General features: G+C 44.7%; 1 protein-coding gene across 1 annotated transcript in view; it reads left to right on the plus strand.

Annotated features, from left to right (window-relative positions):
• LOC126456807 (dehydrogenase/reductase SDR family member 11-like) overlaps positions 1 to 19,771 on the plus strand; it is a 260,469-nt gene extending 240,698 nt beyond the window's left edge. The window contains exons 3-4 of the mRNA XM_050092598.1: positions 8,687 to 8,833; positions 19,273 to 19,771. Coding sequence (XP_049948555.1) covers positions 8,687 to 8,833; positions 19,273 to 19,314 — 189 coding nt within the window. The 3' untranslated portion in view covers positions 19,315 to 19,771. The remainder of the gene's footprint in view (positions 1 to 8,686; positions 8,834 to 19,272) is intronic.
• Positions 19,772 to 23,152: the final 3,381 nt, after the last annotated feature.

Here is a 23,152-nt window from a genome sequence, read left to right on the forward strand (position 1 = left end):
GTAGGGCCGTTGCTATTCAAAATATGTATAAATGACCTTGTGGATAACATCGGAAGTTCACTGAGGCTTTTTGCGGATGATGCTGTAGTATATCGGAGAGGTTGTAACAATGGAAAATTGTGCTGAAATGCTGGAGGATCTGCAACGAGTTGAGGTATGGTGCAGCGAATGGCAATTGAATCTCAATGTAGACAAGTGTAATGTGCTGCGAATACATAGAAAGAAAGATCCTTTATCATTTAGCTACAATATAGTAGGTCAGCACCTGGAAGCAGTTAACTCCATAAATTATCTGGGAGTGGGCATTAGGAGTGATTTAAAATGGAATGACCATATGAAATTAATTGTCGGTAAAGCAGATGCCAGACTGAGATTCATTGGAAGAATCCTAAGGAAATGCAATCCGAAAACAAAGCAAGTAGGTTACAGTACACTTGTCCGCCCACTGCTTGAATATTGTTCACCAGTGTGGGATCCGTACCAGATAGGGTTGATAGAAGAGATAGAGAAGATCCAACGGAGAGCAGCGTGCTTCGTTGCAGCATCATTTAGTAATCACGAAAGCGTTACGGAGATGATAGATAAACTCCAGTGGAAGACTCTGCAAGAGAGATGCTCAGTAGCTCGGCACGGGCTTTTGTTGAAGTTTCGCGAACATACCTTCACCGAGGAGTCAAGCAGTAAATTGGTCCCTCCTACGTATGTCTCGCGAAGAGACCATGAGGATAAAATCAGAGAGATTAGAGCCTACACAGAGGCATAACGACATTCTTTCTTTCCACGAACAATACGAGACTGGAACAGAAGCGAGTACCGAAGGAGGTACTCAAGGTACCCTCCACCACACACAGTCAGGTGGCTTGCGACTGTGGATGTGGATGTAGATGTAGATCGTAAGACGGCACAGTCTGTATCATGCATTTCTCCTGCTTGGTGACGTTGTAGATTGATGGTGGCCTTTTAAGTCACAAACCGGATAACAAAATAAGTCAGTACTGTAGAAAATCCAAAATTTTATAATTAAAGGTTAAGGCTACATTTACTTCAAAGCTTTATTGTTGCTTTTATAATTAATGCATCATTTTGATGAAGAAGAAATACCATATTTCTGGTTAACTGTTGGTAATATCTTATAAATTCTGGTTGCAAATTTGTGTCCACCCTACTTCAAAAACAGTATGATTTATATCTCATCATCACAGAGAATGCCGGAAGCGGCCAACGTTGAAGTCGACGAAACGCTGTTTTCCATTTATCAACCTCTTAGATTAGCGTAACAGCTCTCCCTGACTCGCCCTGAGAGAGAGAGAGAGAGAGAGACAGCAACAATCTTCTGCTATAGCTGTTAAAGTGTGCGTGGATAATATGAGCTCACCTGGCTCTTCAATTTGCCCCACAGGTTAAAATTACAGGGAGACAAGTCAGGCGATCAAGTTGGCCAAGAGATCTTCTGCCTCTGCTAATTGTCTGCTCCTCACCGAACACCTCGGGCACTCCAGACAAGGTTATCAAGGCGGTTTGCTATTGCTCCGTCTTGACGAGAACATCACTGAAGGCGTTCGTCTTCTGTGAGTGGATCAAACAGTTTCTGGACTTACCAGTTAGGATTATCAGTATGGCGAAAGATCGGTGTTACCATACGGCCACCAGACATTGGGCAACAAACACCAGTCTTAAGATTATATAACGTCTCTTCAGACTGCTGACAGGGAATTTCTGATGCATAGTGACACATGTTTTGAGGGTTCACGTACTCTGACAAGGTGAGCCAGGTCTCAGCTGAAGGAATGAAAGCTGAAAATGCAAAAGTCTCATTCCACTTCACTCAGAAACCACCGGCGGATTGGTTGGTTGGTTTGGGGTAGGAGACCAGACAGCGTGGTCATCGGTCTCATCGGATTAGGGAAGGATGGGGAAGGAAGTCGGCCGTGCCCTTTCAGAGGAACCATCCTGGCATTTGCCTGGAGTGATTTAGGGAAATCACGGAAAACCTAAATCAGGATGGCCGGACGCAGGGTTGAACCGTCGTCCTTCCAAATGCGAGTCCAGTGTGTAACCACTGCGCCACCTCGCTCGGTGCACCGGCGGAGCTCAATTCTTTGAAGTTTATTTATTTTTTTATTTATTTTTATTGATTTTCAATTCAGGGGGCGGGCTGGCAGCAGCTTAGTACGCTGGTCTACAGCCTACAGAGTTTTTTTTTAAAAAAAGAGGAAGAAGAAAGAAACAAGGAAAAACAGACGATAAAATGGTGACTTAAAGTGTAAAATGGCGTAAATAATGCGGAAAGTTAAAACAGAAAGCAAAAGGGGTTGGAAATGTTGATAAAATACACAGGAATCAGACAAGTAACATAGTAGACACACAATTAAAAAAACAGGGCGACAGTCTGGTTTCTGTTCATAAGAGATAAAAAATGACACCCAGCGACAGTATGATGACTGTTCGCTACACTTCCCAAAAGACACAACATGGAACACTCACTGGAAAAACACACACTGTAAAACACTGCACGAAAATGGCGGCACAAATATGGCACTCCCGAGCGAAAGGCAGATGGGGGGGGGGGACCTGGAGGATGGGGAAAAACAAGGAGGGAGGAGAGGAAAAAACGAAAAAGGGGGGGGGGACCAAGGAGGGAGAGGACTAATAAAGGGGGGAGAAGGGCAGATGCGAGAGGGAATGAGAGGAGGTAGAGGAGGGAAATGTAAAAGGACTTGGGGGGAGATAAGGGGGCAAAGAGAAGGGAGGTGGGGAAGAAAGAGGATGGAAGGGGGAGAGGGAGCCCAGGAAAAGGACAGAGGAAAGGAGGGGGAGTGAGGATCAGAGTTGATAGGAGGGATAAATGGAGGGAGAGAGGGCATCATCTGGGAGGGGGAGTTGATGGAAGCCACCTTGGGAAAGGAGATGTAGGGTGTAGAGATGGAGGGTAGGGGGGACACAACAGTGAAGACATGGCAGGGGGCGGGGATGGGGGAGGAGAGGAGCAACCAGGGGGTGAGGGAGTTCTAGGCGGCAGGAGGTGTAGAGGATTCGGATATGTTCAAGGAATAGGAGCAGATGGGGGAAAGGAATGAGATCATAGAGGATCTGCGTGGGGGACGGGAGGCATATACGGAAGGCGAGGCGGAGTGCATGACGCTCAAGGATCTGGAGGGCCTTATAGAATTTGGGGGGGGGGCAGATATCCAGGCAGGACTGACATAACAGTGACGGATTAAGGATTTGTAGGTGTGGAGGATGGTAGAGGAATGCAACCCCCATGTCTGGCCAGAGAGGAGTTTGTGGAGTCAGAGGCAGTTGTGGGCTTTGGATTGGATGGAGCGGAGATGAGGGATCCAGGTGAGGTGACGGTCAATGGTGAGGCCAAGGTAGGTGAGGGTGGGGGTGAGGCAGACAGGACGGGCGCAGACAGTAAGGGAGAAATCCAGGAGCCGGAAGGAGCGAGTGGTACGAGCTACGATGATTGCCTGGGTCTTGGAAGGATTGAGTTTCAGGAGCCACTGGTTACACCATGCAGCAAAAAGGTCAAGCTGATTCTGGAGAAGGCGTTGGGACCGTTGGAGGGTAGGAGCGAGGGCGAGGACTACAGTGTCATCAGCATATTGCAAGAGGTGTTCTGGGGGGGGGGGGGGGTTGGGGCATATCTGCTGTGTACAGGAGGTAGAGGAGAGGGGAGAGGATGGAGCCCTGGGGCACACCTGCAGAGGGGTAGAAGGTGTGGGAATTGACATTATGGATGGTAACATAGGAGGGGCGGTGGGAGAGGAAGGAGGCCACCAGACGGATGTAGTTGATAGGAAGGGCGTAGGTTTGGAGTTTAAACAGAAGCCCAGGACGCCAGACACGGTCGTAGGCCTTTTCGAGGTCAAGGGAGACCAAAATGGCGGAGCGATGGGAGTTAAGCTGGAGGGAGAGGAGATGAGTGAGGCAGAGGGGTTGGTCATCAGCAGAGAAGGAAGGTCGAAATCCACATTGGGTGTTTGGGAGGAGGTGGTTTTGGCGGAGGTAGTGATGGATGCGCCGGGAAAGGATGGATTCCAAGAGCTTGCTGAACACCGATGTGAGACAGATAGGACGACAGGAAGAGGCATCAGATGGAGGCTTGTTGGGTTTGGAGAACATCAGGATACGGGAGGTTTTCCACAGGTCGGGATAGAAGCCAGTGGCAAGGATGACATTGTAGAGGGTGGCAAGGATTGAAAGGAAGGAGGGAGGGCAGTGTTTGAGGTGGCGGTAGGTAATGCAGTTGTGGCCGGGAGCAGTGTTGCTCTTAGTGCGGAGTGTAACTCTTAGAATTTTTTTTTTCTTTATTGTGATTTCATTCCCCTGCCCCATATGGGCAGGGGAGGGCTGTCAGCAGCACAATCCGCCGCTCTTCAGCCGAGTGACATGACAACGAAAACAAGAATAAAATAATACATACATAAGGAGGTAAAAAAGGGGAACATAAAACAGAGTAAGGGGAGAAAATGGAGGTAAAAATACACTGACATGTAGACGTTCATTGGGGACAGTTAAAAAAAGTCACCAGAAAGTTAAAAAACACAGTTGGCGATTCTTAAAACACAGAGAAGACACTGGATGCGCATGCACAGGGTAAAAGTTGGCCACAGTATTAAAAACACTCCGAAACAACACACTTAAAACCCACTTGGAGCACACACGATGAAGAATAAAACTACCAGGGGGGACCTGCCGAGGGAAAGGTCAGAGAGGATGGAAAAGGAGGGGAGAGCATGGGGCAGCTGGGGAAGCGGCGGGATGAAGAGAGGAGGGGCAACCGTGGGTTCACGAAGAGGCAGGAGACACATGGGGCAGGAGAGGAAAAGGGAAGACAGGGCAGGAGGGAGCGCAGAGACACAGAAGGAAGGCACAAGAGATGGAGGGGGAGTAGGAGGGGAAATCCGCTCAGAAGGAGGGAGGGGGAGGAGAGGGAGCCCGGTGGAGGAGGCAGGAAGAGGGGGTTAGAGTTGGTAGGAAGGGTAGATGTCAGGGCGAAGCTCATCATCCGGAAGTGGTAGACGGTGGAAGTTGTGTTGGGAAAGGAGATGGAGGGTGTGGAGATGGAGAGAGGGAGGGACACAACGGTAAAGGCGCGGCAACTGGTAGGGAGTGGAGAGGAAGGGAGACACCAGGGGGTGAGGGGGATCAAGGTGGCGGACAATATATAGTGTGCGGATGTGTTCAAGGAAAAGGAGAAGGTGGGGGAAGGGGATGAGGTCATAGAGGATGCGCATGGGGGATGGAAGGCGGATGCAGAAGGCGAGGCGGAGTGCATGGCGTTCGAGGATTTGGAGGGCGTTATAGAACCGGGGAGGGGCGGAAATCCAAGCGATGCTGGCATAACAAAGGATGGGGCGGATCATGGATTTGTAGGTGTGGAGGATGGTGGAAGGATGCAGACCCCATGTCCGGCCGGACAGGAGTTTCAGGAGGCAGAGGCGGTTGTGAGCTTTGTTTTGGATGGTAAGGAGATGGGGAGTCCATGTGAGGTGGCGGTCGAGGGTGAGGCCAAGGTATTTGAGGGTAGGAGTGAGGTGGATAGGACGGCCATAAATGGTGAGGTAGAAATCATGGAGGCGGAAGGAGCGGTGTAACTCTTAGAAGTTGGTCTGGGTGCTTTAACTCATGCACAACAGAAAATTTGTTTGGATACAGATGCCGATCCTTTCTGATAATGTTTCGACACGACGATCTCTTAGTTCCCACCTGCAGATACACGGAGTTGAGATCTCGTCCGTCTTTGTTCCAGGCATTCCTTCACTCAAATATTCTTTTCTGGTGGTTGAAATCTTTTCGCACACTTACTGTTGTGTACATAGTTCCGCGTAGTCAGCGCGTACACAACTTTGCCTCTAGAGCGCGTCCCGCTAAGCACAACAGCGCAGGGGCAGCGCTCGTCCGTCTCCGCACTACGAGATGGCGCTGTCAAAGGGACGGACCAAATTCTGCTTCCGCCGATCCGCGTATTAATATGTTACGCAGCCAATGAGATTGTTGCTAACGTAGAACCTTTTCTCCTCGCGGATCACACTCGCGCAGTGATACCTGAACGCGCGAGGTATTATAAAGAGTGTACAGACCTCCGATTAGCCAGTCTGCATTAGTCTGCATTAGTCTATAGTCAAGTTTCAGTCTGCGCCTAATAAGATTATCATATTCCTGTACATAGCCATGAAGAGAAATTTATAGACACACTGTCAAGTATCAGAGATATGCGAGAATAAGATTAACGTACCATGACCAAAGGAACTTCAGATTGTCAATTGTAAATAGCATCCAGAATCAAGTTACGTAATGTCTATCCTTTTTATTATTTTAATAAGTGTCTGTGAAAATTAATCAAGTTCTGTTTAAAGTTGGTCACCGTCAATCTGCTACTCTAAGCGTGCAAGTGGCATTTCTATCGTCTGACCTAACGGCAGCCGGCCGTGGTGGTCTAGCGGTTCTAGGCGCTCAGTCCGGAGCCGCGCGACTGCTACGGTCGCAGGTTCGAATCCTGCCTCGGGCATGGATGTGTGTGATGTCCTTAGGTTAGCTAGGTTTAAGTAGTTCTAAGTTCTAGGGGACTGATGGCCATAGATGTTAAGTCCCATAGTGCTCAGAGCCATTTGAACCTAATAGCAGAAGATAAACACGCCACGATACGACCACGAGACACATTGCTGACACTCACCTACTGCGTTAGAGTGACAAGTCAAATAATCTGATGGTGTGTGTACTGAAGGTCTTGCAGTCCGCACACCACACTTACCATGTTTATTTGCTGTAGAGTCCATTTCGCGCCATTTGGCATTAAGTTTTGCACTGTAGACTTCGATGGAGTTGTTGTCGAAACACTTTCAGTCTTAAGCACGTTTCCCACGAAGTGTACTTCGCATAACACTCGAAATGAACACTTGCTGAATGCAGCACCTCTTTGTGCTGCATTCAACTGGTCATTAAACGCGCTTACTTCTCTCACTCACTCAAACGTAACGACACAGCGAAGTACTGGGGACAGAGCACGAGGGATATGCGGGTGTTCAGACACAAGGCAGCAGTAGGTTGCTGCGTTTTAAATCACGGCTTCCAACATTTACTCTGATGGGCAGTTCAATTGTTCGTTAACAAAGGTCAGTTCCGCGTCAGTCTTAGATATACACTCCTGGAAATGGAAAAAAGAACACATTGACACCGGTGTGTCAGACCCACCATACTTGCTCCGGACACTGCGAGAGGGCTGTACAAGCAATGATCACACGCACGGCACAGCGGACACACCAGGAACCGCGGTGTTGGCCGTCGAATGGCGTTAGCTGCGCAGCATTTGTGCACCGCCGCCGTCAGTGTCAGCCAGTTTGCCGTGGCATACGGAGCTCCATCGCAGTCTTTAACACTGGTAGCATGCCGCGACAGCGTGGACGTGAACCGTATGTGCAGTTGACGGACTTTGAGCGAGGGCGTATAGTGAGCATGCGGGAGGCCGGGTGGACGTACCGCCGAATTGCTCAACACGTGGGGCGTGAGGTCTCCACAGTACATCGATGTTGTCGCCAGTGGTCGGCGGAAGGTGCACGTGCCCGTCGACCTGGGACCGGACCGCAGCGACGCACGGATGCACTCCAAGACCGTAGGATCCTACGCAGTGCCGTAGGGGACCGCACCGCCACTTCCCAGCAAATTAGGGACACTGTTGCTCCTGGGGCATCGGCGAGGACCATTCGCAACCGTCTCCATGAAGCTGGGCTACGATCCCGCACACCGTTAGGCCGTCTTCCGCTCACGCCCCAACATCGTGCAGCCCGCCTCCAGTGGTGTCGCGACAGGCGTGAATGGAGGGACGAATGGAGACGTGTCGTCTTCAGCGATGAGAGTCGCTTCTGCCTTGGTGCCAATGATGGTCGTATGTGTGTTTGGCGCCGTGCAGGTGAGAACCACAATCAGGACTGCATACGACCGAGGCACACAGGGCCAACACCCGGCATCATGGTGTGGGGAGCGATCTTCTACACTGGCCGTACACCACTGGTGATCGTCGAGGGGACACTGAATAGTGCACGGTACATCCAAACCGTCATCGAACCCATCGTTCTACCATTCCTAGACCGGCAAGGGAACTTGCTGTTCCAACAGGACAATGCACGTCCGCATGTATCCCGTGCCACCCAACGTGCTCTAGAAGGTGTAAGTCAACTACCCTGGCCAGCAAGATCTCCGGATCTGTCCCCCATTGAGCATGTTTGGGACTGGATGAAGCGTCGTCTCACGCGGTCTGCACGTCCAGCACGAACGCTGGTCCAACTGAGGCGCCAGGTGGAAATGGCATGGCAAGCCGTTCCACAGGACTACATCCAGCATCTCTACGATCGTCTCCATGGGAGAATAGCAGCCTGCATTGCTGCGAAAGGTGGATATACACTGTACTAGTGCCGACATTGTGCATGCTCTGTTGCCTGTGTCTATGGGCCTGTGGTTCTGTCAGTGTGATCATGTGATGTATCTGACCCCAGGAATGTGTCAATAAAGTTTCCCCTTCCTTTGACAATGAATTCACGGTGTTCTTATTTCAATTTCCAGGAGTGTATTTTCCTGGCCATCCTCATAACGCTACCGACACAACACATTTACAGTGTTTGGAATCATTTGACATGTCATGTAGTATGTTTTTTCATGGCTGTCAGATAATGATTTTGTTTTTCAGCAAATATCTCCCGGTGTAGTTATCACGGAAATTTTTGACAATCTGACAAAACTCTCGAAAGAAGCAGCCCTGGCGATGGCGCATTTCCTACCAGAGGACGTGGCAGCGGCCGCGGTGTACATGCTGTCCCAGCAACCGCGCGTGCAGGTGAGTCGCCAACCATGACGTTGCTGTTGTTGCTGCTGCTGTCTTCACTATACTGTGCAAGCCTCTTCGTTTCAGCACTACCTGTATCCACATGAACCGGGTCAACTGAACCTACCGGTTCTAGCTATGCGATTTGTCCCATAATGTAGCGGTGTTGTGATACGCGACGTCATACGTGCCCAAACAGGAAGTGAACGGGAGCTAACTTTTTTTTTTTTTTTTGCTTCAACATTGTTTTATTATTTTTTTGAGTTATGTAGCGGTAATGAAGAGTTCAGTTAACCTCTTGAACCTGAAGGCTGTAGTGTAGTCTTCATCTCCCTCTATAATCTTTACCCTCTCTCCGTTCGCACACTATAGTATTGAGCTCAGTTGTAACGTTCTTTAAATTATACTTTTTGTGTTTGTTATTGGATATACAATTCGTGCAGGCGATGGCGTGATGAACCATCCCTGTTTCTTCTTCTACTATCAAATCTATTCATCAAGAATCAGCAACATTAATGGGCATGGGTCCCTTTGAAGTAAAATATTCCGGAGGTAAACTAGGTTCCCATTCGGATCTCCAGGAGGAACCTACTTCGAGGAGATTCAGGCCGAAAGGAACTTTCAGGTTGGGAACATGGAACGTTAAAAGTTTGAACAGGCCAGGAACATTACAGACATTATTAGACGAATTAGATAGATACGATGTAGACATTGTAGATATTCAAGAACCTCGGTGGCAGGGGGAGGGTAGCATAAAGAGGGGTAACTATACATTTTTCTATGGAGGTGCGGAAGCTCACAGTTTCGGAACAGGTTTCGCAGTACAGGGAAAAGTGCTCCACGCAATCAGAGATATAAGGTTCATTAGTGACCGACTATCAGTTATAGTGTGGTCCGGCAGGTGGAGTAGACTAGTAGTAATTAATGTACACGCACCAACTGAGGACACTGAAGAGCTTGTTAAAGACTGCTTTTATGAAGAACTAGATCAACTGTGGGATGAGTTCTCCTCGTACGATACGAAATTAATCATAGACGATTTTATTGCGAAGATAGGGAAGGAGGAAGCATTCCGGCCTACAATTGGGAAAGAAAGTTTGCATAACATTTCGAATGATAATGGCACAAAGGTGGTTAATTTTGCTGTTTCAAAATACATGATTGTTGAGAGCACATATTTCAAAAGGAAGGACATATATAAAGCAACTTGGGTCTCTCCGGATGGACACACCCAAAACCAAATTGATCATGTTCTTTGCAGATCGGAGATGGCACACTAGTATAGAAAATGTTAGGACTTTCAGGGGAGCAGACTGCGATACTGATCATTTTCTTGTAGTTGCCAAAGTTCACCAACGGCTATCTACAGCAACATCAAGGTGTCGCAATGCAGAACTTGTTAGGTCCGACGGTGACAAGCTAAATGATGAAAACTTTAGAAGAAGGTACATGATAGAAATTTCAAATAGGTTTGATCCTCTCAGGACACACGAAGATCAAGATGAAGATGTAAATAAACAGTTGATCACTGTGAGGAATAATATAAAAGAGGCAGCGAAGGTCACAACAGGTACAATTAAGAAGAACAGGAGGAAACCGTGGTTTGATGAGGAATGGAAGAAATTGGTAGAGGAAAGGACAAAAGCGCGATTAGATTGGGATAGAATGGGAGACAGAAAACGAGAGGAGTTCTTGAACTTGAGAAGGGAAGTTGGTCATAGGCTACGGGCAAAGAAGAGGGATTATTTGAACAATCAAATTACAAAAATGGAAACAAACAGTAAAACAAAAAACATTAGAGAACTTTACCTAGACATAAATGGGTATAGGAAAGGCTTCAAGGCTAGGACAAATGCACTTTGAGGGGATGCTGGGGGAATACTGAGAGACTCCAGTGCTATATTAAGTAAATGGAGGACGTATTTTGAGAATCTATTAAATGTACACCAGGAAGCAGGAAATGAGCAGGCGTACGAAATACATACAGCAGAACCCCAGATACCTGAGCCAACGTTCAAGGAAGTAAGAGCTACAATCAACAAATTGAAAAACCATAGAGCACCAGGATCAGATTGCATAACTGCAGAATTAGTTAAAAATGGGGGACAGAAATTGGTGGAAGTAGTTCACAAAGTGATGACTAAAGTATGGAACTCAGAGATGATACCTGAAGAGTGGCAGGAGTCGATTCTGATCCCAATTTTTAAGAAAGGTGACAAAATGGATTGTAGTAATTATAGAGGGATACAGCTATTACCAGTATGTTCCAAAATTTTCCCGAATATTCTGCTAAGCAGGCTTACACCATATGCAGATGAAATTGTGGGGGATTACCAAGCCGGCTTTCGGAGGAACAGATCAACTATAGACCAAATATTCACCCTGCGTCAAATTTTGGAAAAGAAATGGGAATACAAGAAACCAGTTCATAATCTTTTCATAGATTTTACAAAAGCATATGATTCAGTATTGCAGTCAAAATTGTACAGAGTTCTTTGGAACTTGGAATACCAAAGAAGTATGTTAGACTTATAGAAGCGAGTTTGAAAAACACAAAAGGTAGAGTACGCGTGGGGAAATTGGAGTCAGAAGAATTTGTAATAAAGAACGGTCTTAAGCAGGGAGATCCCCTGTCTCCGCTACTTTTTAATTTAGTCCTAGAATATATTGTACGAATGGCAGCAGATAATTCAGAGGGTGTGGAGTTAAATGGAAATATTAAGATATTAGGGTATTCAGATGATCTAAACATCATTAGCGATAGGAAAGAATCTATAACAGCAAATGCGAATGCGTTAATCAAGGCTAGTGAAGATGTAGGTCTAAGGATAAGTGAAGACAAAACTAAATACCTGGTTACTACTAGAATGCCAACAGCAGTAGATCAGGAAATGTTAAGAGTTGGAGACATGCAGTTTGAAAAAGTGAACACATTTAAGTATCTAGGCTTGGACATCACTTCGAGAAATGAGATTGAATCCGAACTGAAGAAGAGATTACGGTCGGGAAATGCGTGCTACTTCTCACTGAATACGTTACTTTCACCACGAATATTGTCTAGGAATTTAAAGATTAGAATATACAAAACTATTATTCTACCATTTATGCTGTATGGGTGTGAGACTTGGTCTCTCACTGTGCAAAATGAAAAGCCGTTTCGTGTATTTGAAAACAAAATTTTGAGGAAAATTTTCGGAGCAAAAAGGGATGACATTAGCGGAGAGTGGCGAAAATTGCATAACGAAGAGGTTCACCAACTCTATTCAAGCCCTGACATAATCAGTATTATTAAATTACGTAGGCTGCGATGGGCGGGTCACGTAGCTCGAATGGATGAGGGCAGGGCAGTGCGCAGAGTACTGGTAGGGCACCTAGAGGGAAAACGTCCTGTGGGGAGACCGAGGCGTAGATGGGAGGACAATGTGAAGGCTGATTTGAGGTACAGCCCAAGACAGGGACAGATGGCGAAAATACGTTGCTGCGGTAATGGACTCTCGAGTCCGGTATGACCAGTGAGTAAGTAAGTAAGTTGTCTTACGGAAATTTACTATGTATTGTGTTGTTGAGCATATGGTGTGCTTAATCAGTTTTACTGTAATCCAAAGAAAAATTAAACAATTTAATCCGGAAAACCAGCATGTAATGTCTATAATGAAATCAATCCCTCTAAAATTTATTCAGTCTCGTGAGCACCGAGCTCAATGGCCCTGTGCAACAAACTGATCAAATCCATTATGCAAATAAACTATGAAATACAGTTTCCTTAGTTCTTGAGTCGCAACGGATGTAATCTTGGTATTCTGTCCTCTCCACAGTAGGCATAGAAAATATTCAATCTTGGCTCAGCGAAGTGCAATGCCGGCCGTAAAATAGCTTCATACAAATGTCAGTAGATTAGTTGATAAACAAATAACCTTGCAAATGTTCAGTGATAGTTTTGGATACTGGCTCAGCGCTATACAATGCTGCCCACAATGAAACTGTTACAAAAAGTAATACTTTTCTGATCCTGGCACATTAATATTTATATATGTGAAGATAAGACGGTATCTGTTCTTTCGGACATGTTCGAAAGAACATAGTTAAAGCTCACCGGCCATTTGACCATCTTCTTGTGTGCGGATGCACAAACGATGCCCGAACTCTTACGGGAATCGGCAAAAAGCCTCGTGTATAGAGTATAATGGGCAGGGGCACTATGAATATAGTGCGGGACAATAAGTTGAGAATGTGGGTCTCACGGGAGGCGTGCTAGAGATAAGTCCCTGCAGGTGCACTATCCTCTGCGTCCTCGGTGGCTAAGATGGATAGCGCATCTGCCATGTAAGGAGGAGATCCCGGGTTCGAGTCCTCGTCGGGGAACACACTTTCAACTGTCCCTATTGACTTACATCAACGCCTGTATGCAGCTAGGGGTATTCATTTCACTGTAATTTCTCATCAATATTTTTCTGACTCTGATTCAAAAAACATTTCTTTTAAAAATATTCATTGGATTTAAACAAGCACGACATGGAAGAGGGTGAGGTACTGATAACGGGGTATGCTAAGACCGAATGCTTCTGTTTGAAAATTGTATTCAAAATAAAGTTTCTCCTTCATAAAATCTAATATGAAACATTTTACATTACCTTCAAAATCAGTCAACTTCTCAGCTGGTCTACATTCCTCACTTACTGGCGTAATTAAAAATACTTGGATTGTTACATGACAAAAGGTCCGACATCGTTTGACGAAATAGATTCCAAAGTTTAATTTCTCTGTATCAGGATTACAAAACACTCAGAATATTACAAATCGTGTATACCTACTCAACCTATACGTCAAATCTGATGACAAGTACTTGGTCCCTACATCCAAGGGTCAGTATTGTAAAATTAGCAAGATCCACATTGCGTTGCTGCACGCTTCAAACTAAATATACAAAATTTCATTACCTTGCAAATCTGTATTATGCTGCGGCCATAGGCCAACAGCTAAATTCTCACAGCTAGCCACTAGCTTTAAGTCTTACATCCTACCTTTAACAGGGTGCAACGGCAAATAACTCTGCGCTCCGCGCGCCCCTGCTTACAATCGATTCTGCCACTCAGGCAACATCTTTGGTTCAGTGGTGTCAAAGATACAATCTCTTCTACATGTGATAACCATTTCATGTCATTTTTTATCAAATATATTACAAAATCGGGCTCAGTGTACAAGTGGACCCCTCATACAGTGGACTTGCATTGAGAGCGCTTCGGTTAAAAACCCTGTCCTGTCATCCTAATTTAGGTTTCCCGTGATTTCTCTAAATAACTCCAGCAAATTACCGAAATCGTTCCTTTGAAAGGGCACGACCGATTTACTTCCCCATCCTTACGTAATCTGAGCTTGTCTTTCATCTCTAATGACCGCACTGTCTGCGGGACGTTGAGCTATAATCTTCCTCCCTTTCTCCCCTCACACTTGCCTTCATTATCAAACTGGCGACTCCTTGATGGCTCAGGATGTCTCCTATCATTAGAGATGCCCTTCGAGTACTGTTCCGACGTCCGTGAGGCAATGTGTGAGTCAATGTACAGCTTCCTAGGGTGACTGAGGACAGCACACTGAACAACAATACATCTGTACTTACTTCATTTGCAGACTAATAATTGTAGCTATTACGAATAGAATGTTTTATACTGGTTACTACCTCCAAGTACATGTGGCAAGAGCATGTCACTAATGCTTATTTGTCTCTGGGCAGCAGGTCAGATGTTGAGGTGTGAAGCGCCACGCAAAACGGTTAGTCTTTGCTGACAGGTCCACTTACAAAGGAATGGTCCAATCCGACATGTCGAAACCCACCCTGGAATTTTAGGTTCTAAGGCTAAAAATGGCAAAGCTACTCATTTTTGCCCCCGAAGAACCGCTTATAAATGCGGTTTGTACAGTCCTTCCTGCCCAACGCGCGAATCGGCGAATAAGCGGACACTTCAGAGACCAAAAATGTCTCAGATCAAAAATTTTTCAATAACGTGGAGTTCATATCGGCAGCTAAACTTCTGAAGGGATGTGCTGTTATACGAATGACTAGCAGAAGAAAGAAAATGATGGCAGAGTATGATGTTACAATACAGAAACTTGCATCAGTCGGGACTTTCATTTGTTGACGTTAAACATTTTATAACAAATCTTGTAAAACAGTTCTTATGATAATTTTTGAATAATTTATATTTTGCTGCCAATGGAACAGTTACTTGTTTATTCCCTGGAGCCGTCACAAAAATGGGAAGTGTCCATTAGGTGACGAAAAGAAACAGTTTCCTTAAACCAGGAACATCTAACAAAAGAAAAATTAATGCATTCAGGCGCTTCATAGTAATTTCTAGTTTTACTTAGACGGATCCGGAATGGAAGAAGAAATGTTCGTGACTGTTGCCCCTCATATTGTGCTGCATACCAGGCATACTTTATCAACTTCGTTAAATGTGGTGATCCAAGTTGACAATGCAGAAATGATATGATTGAAGTTTAGCAATACTATTCCGCAGATAAATCTGAAATGACAAAGAGTAACTGGAAATTATACTGTCCAATGATTTTGGAAAAATGCTTTACATTGTTGAATTTTTTTATCGTGAGGCTGAATCACAATATCAGCTCCGGTTGGAATCCGAATTATAGATATTTCCTCGTCCTCCTAATGACAGAGATGTCGCTATATCTGGGCCAAGAGTCCAACAAAAGCAATACAATATTTTCTGCAACTGCCAAGAGGACGTCTCGGATGTAGCAGCGAACATCTTTCCCTCCCATATTTCCAGATTTGCTACATCGATTACAAACTTCTGAAAGCAAATAGTCATTTTTTTTTCAAATTTTGGACATAATTTGCTTTGATGTTTCTGAAGAATTCGAAGAATCTTGGAAATCAGTAACGTTCATCTCAATTTCCATTTAGAGCACTCAGTGCCAATATCTCCATCGGTAATGATGCATTGACTCACAGGTGTGGCTGTAAATCTTCTGAGTAATTTTTCTTTCATATTTTTTCGAGTTTCATTTTGGCACATATTTCTTACTTCGTGTAAATATTTTTTTCCATTCATCAAACAATGGAAAATCCAGTATGGAATGTAACAATATTATGGAAAGGGTAGTTGCTACTCACCATATAGCGGAGGTGCTGAGTCGCAGACAGGCATAACAAAAAGACCATCACAAAGTGAGCTTTCGGCCAACAAGGTCTTTCTCTTGTCGCCTTACAAACGACAAAAGGCCTTGTTGGCTGAAAGATCATTTTCTGACGGTCTTTTTGTTATGCCTATCTCTGACACAGCATCTCCGCCATATACTGAGTAGCAACTATTGTTGCAAATATATATATCCTAGATTTTCCATTGTTTGATTTTGCGTGACGTCTTTTCTTCCATCCTTAATCCAATGCTATTTTCCTTTGTTACTATGTTTCCAATGCTTTACTATACTCAATGTCCATACTTTTTTCTCTTATCGCCTTACAAACCTCCAAAGGCCTTGTTGGCTGAAAGCTCATTTGTGACTGTCTTTTTGTTCTGCCTATCTGCGACTCAGCATCTCCGCTATATGGTGAGTAGCAACTATCCTTTTAATTATATTGTTTCTTCCATTTATAGAATTCATGCTCAGAGTTTACGAAACGAAACCGGATTTGCACACAGCTTAAAGCCTCTCTCCCTACTTCATTTAATTAAAAGATTGATAGCCTCTTCTTTCTCACTGAAAGATATTACTCTACATGTTTTCTTTGGGCTTGGAATGTACTCTGTTCTTGTTCTGAACATTAATTATCACAACACTCATCGTTAGAACCACAATTCACGGAATCATCCCCGTTATTTGCTGTTTCTTCTAATATTGCCACAATTTCCAACGAACTGTCGTCATCATTGGAATTAATGTCCAAGAAATTAACTGTTAAACGATACATATGTAGGTATTCAGAAGAATTAGGTACCGAGCAAGGTGGCGCAGTTGTTAGCACACTGGACTCACATGTGTTAGGACAGTAGTTCAAACCTGTGTCCGACCATCCCGATTTAGGTTTTCCGTGATTTCCCTAGATCGCTTCAGGCAAATGCCTGAATGGTTCCTTTGGAAGAGCACAGCCGATTTCCCTCTCAATCCTTTCCTATTCCGATGGAACTAATGACCTCAAAGTTTGGTCCCCCCCCCCTCCACCTCTCCCTCACATCAACCAACCAACAATCCTGTCCCTTCTTCTTGTCAGTGATTTCCGAAGTAGGTGATTTCGATTGCACACCACAGTCTTCATATTTCATCTTTGCAAGGTTGAAAACATTAACTGGATTCCACATCACTGTTAATCTCTGGAACCTATACAAAGGCAGATACTTTTAGTAACATATACTAAGAAATGACAAAGGAAATTATTTCAGTTTTATCTCCATCGTTAACACTTAGCAGTACCGCAAATGCAAATGCCATTTATTATGAATATTAAATCAGTTGCAAATTCGAGCAAATAATAACTGTGAACGACTATGGAAGAAACTATCCACAGAAACTGAAATTTGCTTTACGAATTACTTTTGCGCTGTGCCAAGTTATCTGTTTACCGATGTGCCAACAACCAAGCATATGTGCCCGCCGTGTCGTATATTTCTTTTGTTGTACTCTTCTTGTATAAAACATTTCAGGGCAGATTTCGCCATGTCGGATTGGACAGTTCCCTTGTTAGTTGTGCAGTGACGACCGGGCAGAAAACATCAAGTAGTAAATTATCTGACGTGTTTGTGAGAAGACTGTTAGACGCAGAGGTAAAACAACACTCTGGAATGGGTACATATTAAGGTCTCAAAGATCACAATATCTGCACGTATTCCCTACCACCCTGTATATTTTCTTGCACGTACTGTGTTGATGCTGGGACTTCATTGAGGTTGTGCTGTCGATCATGACAGATCTTCATTTTCACTTTTCGTCTGAAGATTCAGATTCTGTTACCGATTCCCTAGAATATGCATGTGATAATCTTCGTGACATACGTTTGGTATTTCTCATGACCCCTTAAGCATACAGTCGCTTTGATCGAAACATTGTATAACTAAATGTTTAGGTATTGTGTCGTGCTTCTAATTTTAATGAAACTGAAAGGTAAAATTGAGTCTGTGGTCCGTCAGTATGTGGATCATCCCCGTCTAAGAAGTTTGGTGACTCATTGTCGCACATTCCTTGCCGTCTTCTAGAATACTGTACACACTGCTTCCTGTTGTAGTCGTGTCCCAGATATGGTGTCGTTATATGTTAAGCAATGTTTAGACTCTTTTCTGTTGGTGATTGCTTGAGTACTCGTTTCATTTATTTTTTCGTTTTACTAGACCGCAGCTCTGCTCTTGATCACCAAGGCAACTAGGTAGAGATATCACTAAGAGTCTATCCACCGGCGTTGTCTTGTCGACCTTACGCGTCTTTATAATGACACTGAGCTTTTCTTTTGGACGATTCCAAAAGTCTAGACATTATGCAAGACTTTTAGCAGACTCGTTTCTGCGACAGTGGTGTCTTTTTAGTGATCTGCTTAGAGGCCTTATCATAGACTATATGAGAGTTGTTTACTTTTCTCTTCATCCAGATGCATCCTTAGTTGTCATTCCATCACATTATTTCCAACTGCAACTGCATGAATTGCAGTAAAAGGATTTCTGGATGTCTACACCTTTGCTTCTAGCTATCCTCAATTTATAACATTTTCACCATTGCTACATCATGATGCATTAAACTTTTCTTCCGACTGAATTCTGGAATGTCCCTTAGCTACTGCCAGGATGTTGTCTCTGTATGCAGAGGAGACCAATTCCCATCCTGCAGTCCTCAAGCTTTTCCAACATTAGGTCGATCACAACATCGCACAAGACAGGGTGATCTAGGTTTTTCGTCCCGTTCGGCAAAGCAAATTTTCTGAGAGAGTATCTCTTTGTTTTTCGCCTTTAGCTTTTGCCATCCTTCATTAACATTTGACTATTCGTAACCTTGCCTTGCCGATTCCCTAGTGTACATTCCAACTTGCGGACTATTTTGACACTGTACACACCATTCTAGATGGACTACGCTGGCGCCCTTGAAAACGGTTGCTGTGTCGCTACGCTCGTGATGTCTTAGTGAACTGTACTTACTAATGTCACAGCGGGAACGGTTTAATGGGCATAAACCAGTATTATGAGGAGAAAACAAGAGGTTCTCGTCTTGGCACTGAAACCATCCATTTCTTAAGCCATCAAATAAAAAAATAAAAAAAAAGACTTTGGCCAGAATTCTATCTATACCTTACTTAACTTCTAAACCTGGACTCTTACTGTTTGGATGCCGCCTCGATGTGCAAGAAATTATGGTTCTACATGCGAGTCACTTGACTCTTCTTTTACTACCAAAATACAGTGTTTACCTTGCCTTTGTCTTGTATAGCACATTTTATTGTGTTGCAGGTTTACGACATCATATTACGGCCTACTGGATCGGCGTTTTAGCTCTAGATGTCATAGCTTTTTCTGGTTTCGAGAAGATAAGCATATCCAGAAATTTATAAGCCTCTAGAAGCAACATGCATTTGCTTGTTCATTACACTATTTTTATTTGGCTGAGTAAGGAAATAAAAGAAGATTCCCTGTGATGTGTAATTCAGAGAATATGTAGAAGAGTGAGACTTTAGTACGTTACGACGTACCTCTCTTAATCAAGGTGGACTGTATATTTTGTAAATTACCGGAGGTGTGACAGATCATTCGTAATTGTAATACAGCAGTATTGAGAATTTGAGAAATGAATCAATCCATAAAAGGATAGTAGTAAGTTTTGACACTGAAACTAATGTACATACTACTTTTGAACTCTCAACAAATTCTTAGAACTAACATCATTATACACTCCTAGCAGACATAAAGATATTAACTGCATAAAATAACAAAATGGAAACAGTAGAGAGCTATCAACCTGAAACAGTGTGACACTCGTATTTCATTCTGTAACAAGATGAACTTAGCTATACATACGTGTGTGTATAAATGTATGTGCATATGAATTACCTTATGTGAAGCAGTTAAGTGTTAAATACGCGTCAAAATAATGCTGTATAGAGTGAAATAAAGATAATGTGTACTGTCATTCGCAAAAGACTTCTTTTCTGTGTTAAACAAAATGTGTTTAAAAAAATTAATGTTTCGTTAAGACTTCCACAAATACATAGAATTTACACTGACGAAAATCCCAACACCAAGAAGGAGACACACGAGGTAAATGAGAGTTGGTTGGCGTGTTTCTACATCTGAAAGACGACGTTGATCCAAATTTTAATGCAGTAATATAAGAGCGGCGCTATTAGCGTCACTATGAGGGTACAATTCAAGTTTGATCTAAATACTTGTTTTAACAGTCATGAGCGTCAGTTACCATTGAGATTGGACGTAAGGAGTTGATTTTAGTGAAGAATGCCTCTAAGATGACGAAGATGCCATTATCAACAGCTGACTGTCTTTTAATAACGCTACGAGAAGCTGGATGTTCCTTCCGCGATCTCTGCAGGAAGACTTGGTAAGAAACGACCCGCTGTACACGACTGCTGGCAGTGGTGGCCACGGGAAGATACGGGAGACTGGGCATTGGAGTGTCACATGGGATTACCGAGAAGGAAGACCATCGTGTTCGTGTATGCCTGTGGCGAATCGTACTGCGCCTGTGGCAGAGATTCCAGCAGCAGTAGCCACCACAGTGACACACCAAACTGTTACAAATCGGTTACTTCAAGGACAGCTCCGAGACAGGCGTGCCGCGGTGTGTGTTCCACTGATCCCAAACAACCACCATCTGCGGCTTCAGTGGTGTCAGGCGAGAGCTCGTTGGCTGTCAGTGTGAAGGCCTGTTGCGTTTTATGATGACAGCTGGTTCTGCTTCGGTGCCAGTGATGACCGTGAGTTGGTTAGAAGGAGGCCACTTGAGCACCTACAGCCATCCTGTCTGTGACCTAGACAAGATGCGATTTACTATGATAGCAGGTTATCCCACGCACCCTGACTGCAAATATGTACGTCAGCCTGTTGATTCGACCTATTGTGCTGCCATTCATGTACAGCATTCCGCGCGGGGGGAGAGGGGGGGCGCTTTCCACCAGGATACTGCTCCCCCATACACCACTGTTGTATGTTGTAACCCAACACGCTCTATAGACTGTCGACATGTCCCTTTGCCTGCTCTATAGTCACGTCTGTCTCTGATCGGGAGTGTATGGGACAATCAAATTGTTCAAATGGCTCTGAGCACTATGGGACTTCACATCTGAGGTCATCAGCCCCCTAGAACTTGGTACTAATTAAACGTAACTAACCTAAGAACATCACACACATCCGTGCCCGAGGCAGGATTCAAAGCTGCGACCGTAGCGGTCGCGCGATTCCAGACTGAAGCGCCTAGAACCGCTCGACCACAGCGGCCAGCATGGGACAATCGAGCACATGTGGCGGTTGTTAATGGAAGCAAGAATAAAGAAAAATCAAGACATGTCCATAGGATTTGCCAAGCTGGAAAAAGCGTTCGACAATGAAAAATTCGGCAAGATGTTCGAAATTCTGAGACAAATACACTGCTGGCCATTAAAATTGTTACACCAAGAAGAAATGCAGATGATAAACGGGTATTCATTGGACAAATATATGATACTAGAACTGATTACATTTTCAAGTAATTTGGGTGCATAGATCCTGAGAAATCAGTACCCAGAACAACCACCTCTGGCCGTAATAACAGCCTTGATACGCCTGGGCGTTGAGTCAAACAGAGCTTGGCTGGCGTGTACAGGTACAGCTGCCCATGCAGCTTCAACACGATACCATAGTTCATCAAGAGTAGTTACTGGCGTATTGTGACGAGCCAGTTGCACGGCCACCATTTACCAGACGTTTTCAATTGGTGAGAGATCTGGAGAATGTGCTGGCCAGGGCAGCAGTCAAACATTTTCTGTATCCAGAAAGGCCCGTAGAGGACCTGCAAAATGCGGTCGTGCATTATCCTGTTGAAGTGTAGGGTTTCGCAGGGATCGAATGAAAGGTAGAGCCACGGCTCGTAACACATCTGAAATGTAACGTCCACTGTTCAAAGTACCGCCAATGCGAACAAGAGGTGACCGAGACGTGTAACCAATGGCACCCCATACCATCACGCCGGGTGATATGCCAGTATGGCGATGACGAATACACGCTTCCAATGTGCGTTCACCGCCATGTCGCCACACTCGGATGCGACCATCATGATGCTGTAAACAGAACCTGGATTCATCCGAAAAAATGACGTTTTGTCATTCGTGCAACCAGGTTCGTCGTTGAGTACACCATCGAGGGCACTCCTGTCTGTGATGCAGCGTCAAGAGTAACCGCAGCCATGGTCACCGAGGTGCTAGTCCATGCTGCTGCAAACGTCGTCGAACTGTTCGTGCAGATGATTGTTGTCTTGCAAACGTCCCCAGCTGTTGAGTCAGGGATCGAGACGTGGCTGCACGATCCGTTACAGCCATGCAGATATACCTATCATCTCGACTGCTAGTGATACGAGACCGTTGGGATCCAGCACGGCGTTCCGTATTACCCTCCTGAACCCACCGATTCCATATTCTGCTAACAGTCATTGGATCTCGAAATACGCGAGCAGGAATTTCCCGACACGATGAACCGCAATCGCGATAGGCTACAATCTGACGTTTATAAAAGTCGGAAACGTGATGGTACGCATATTTCCTACTTACACGCGGCATCACAACAAAGTTTCACCAGGCAACGCCGTTCAACTGCTGTTTGTGTATGAGAAATCGCCTGGAAACTTTCCTCATGTCAGCACGTTGTAGGTGTCGCCACCGGCGCCAACCTTGTGTGAATGCTACGAAAAGCTAATCATTTGCATATCACAGCATCTTCTTCCTGTCGGTTAAATTTCGCGTCTGTAGCACGTCATCTTCGTGCTGTAGCAATTTTAATGGCCAGTGGTGTAGATGTAAAGTGTAGGGAGGGACGGTTAATATACTATGGATAGAAGAGCCAAGAGGGAATATTACAAGTCAACGAGCAAGAATGAAGTGCTCGGATTACAAAGGGTGTAAGACAGGTATGTAGTCTTTCGCCCCAACTGTTCAGTCTGTACATCGAAGAAGCAATGATGGAAATAAAAGGAAGATTCAGGTGTGCGATTAAAATTCAAGGTGAAAGGATGTTAAAGATACGATACGTTGATGACATTGCCATCGTGAGTGAAAGTGAAGAAGAGTTACATGATCTTATGAAAGGAATGGTCTAATGAGTGCAGAGTATGGACTGAGAGTAAATCGAA

Source organism: Schistocerca serialis, chromosome 2 (assembly GCF_023864345.2).
Source record: "Schistocerca serialis cubense isolate TAMUIC-IGC-003099 chromosome 2, iqSchSeri2.2, whole genome shotgun sequence".
NCBI lineage: Eukaryota > Metazoa > Arthropoda > Insecta > Orthoptera > Acrididae > Schistocerca > Schistocerca serialis.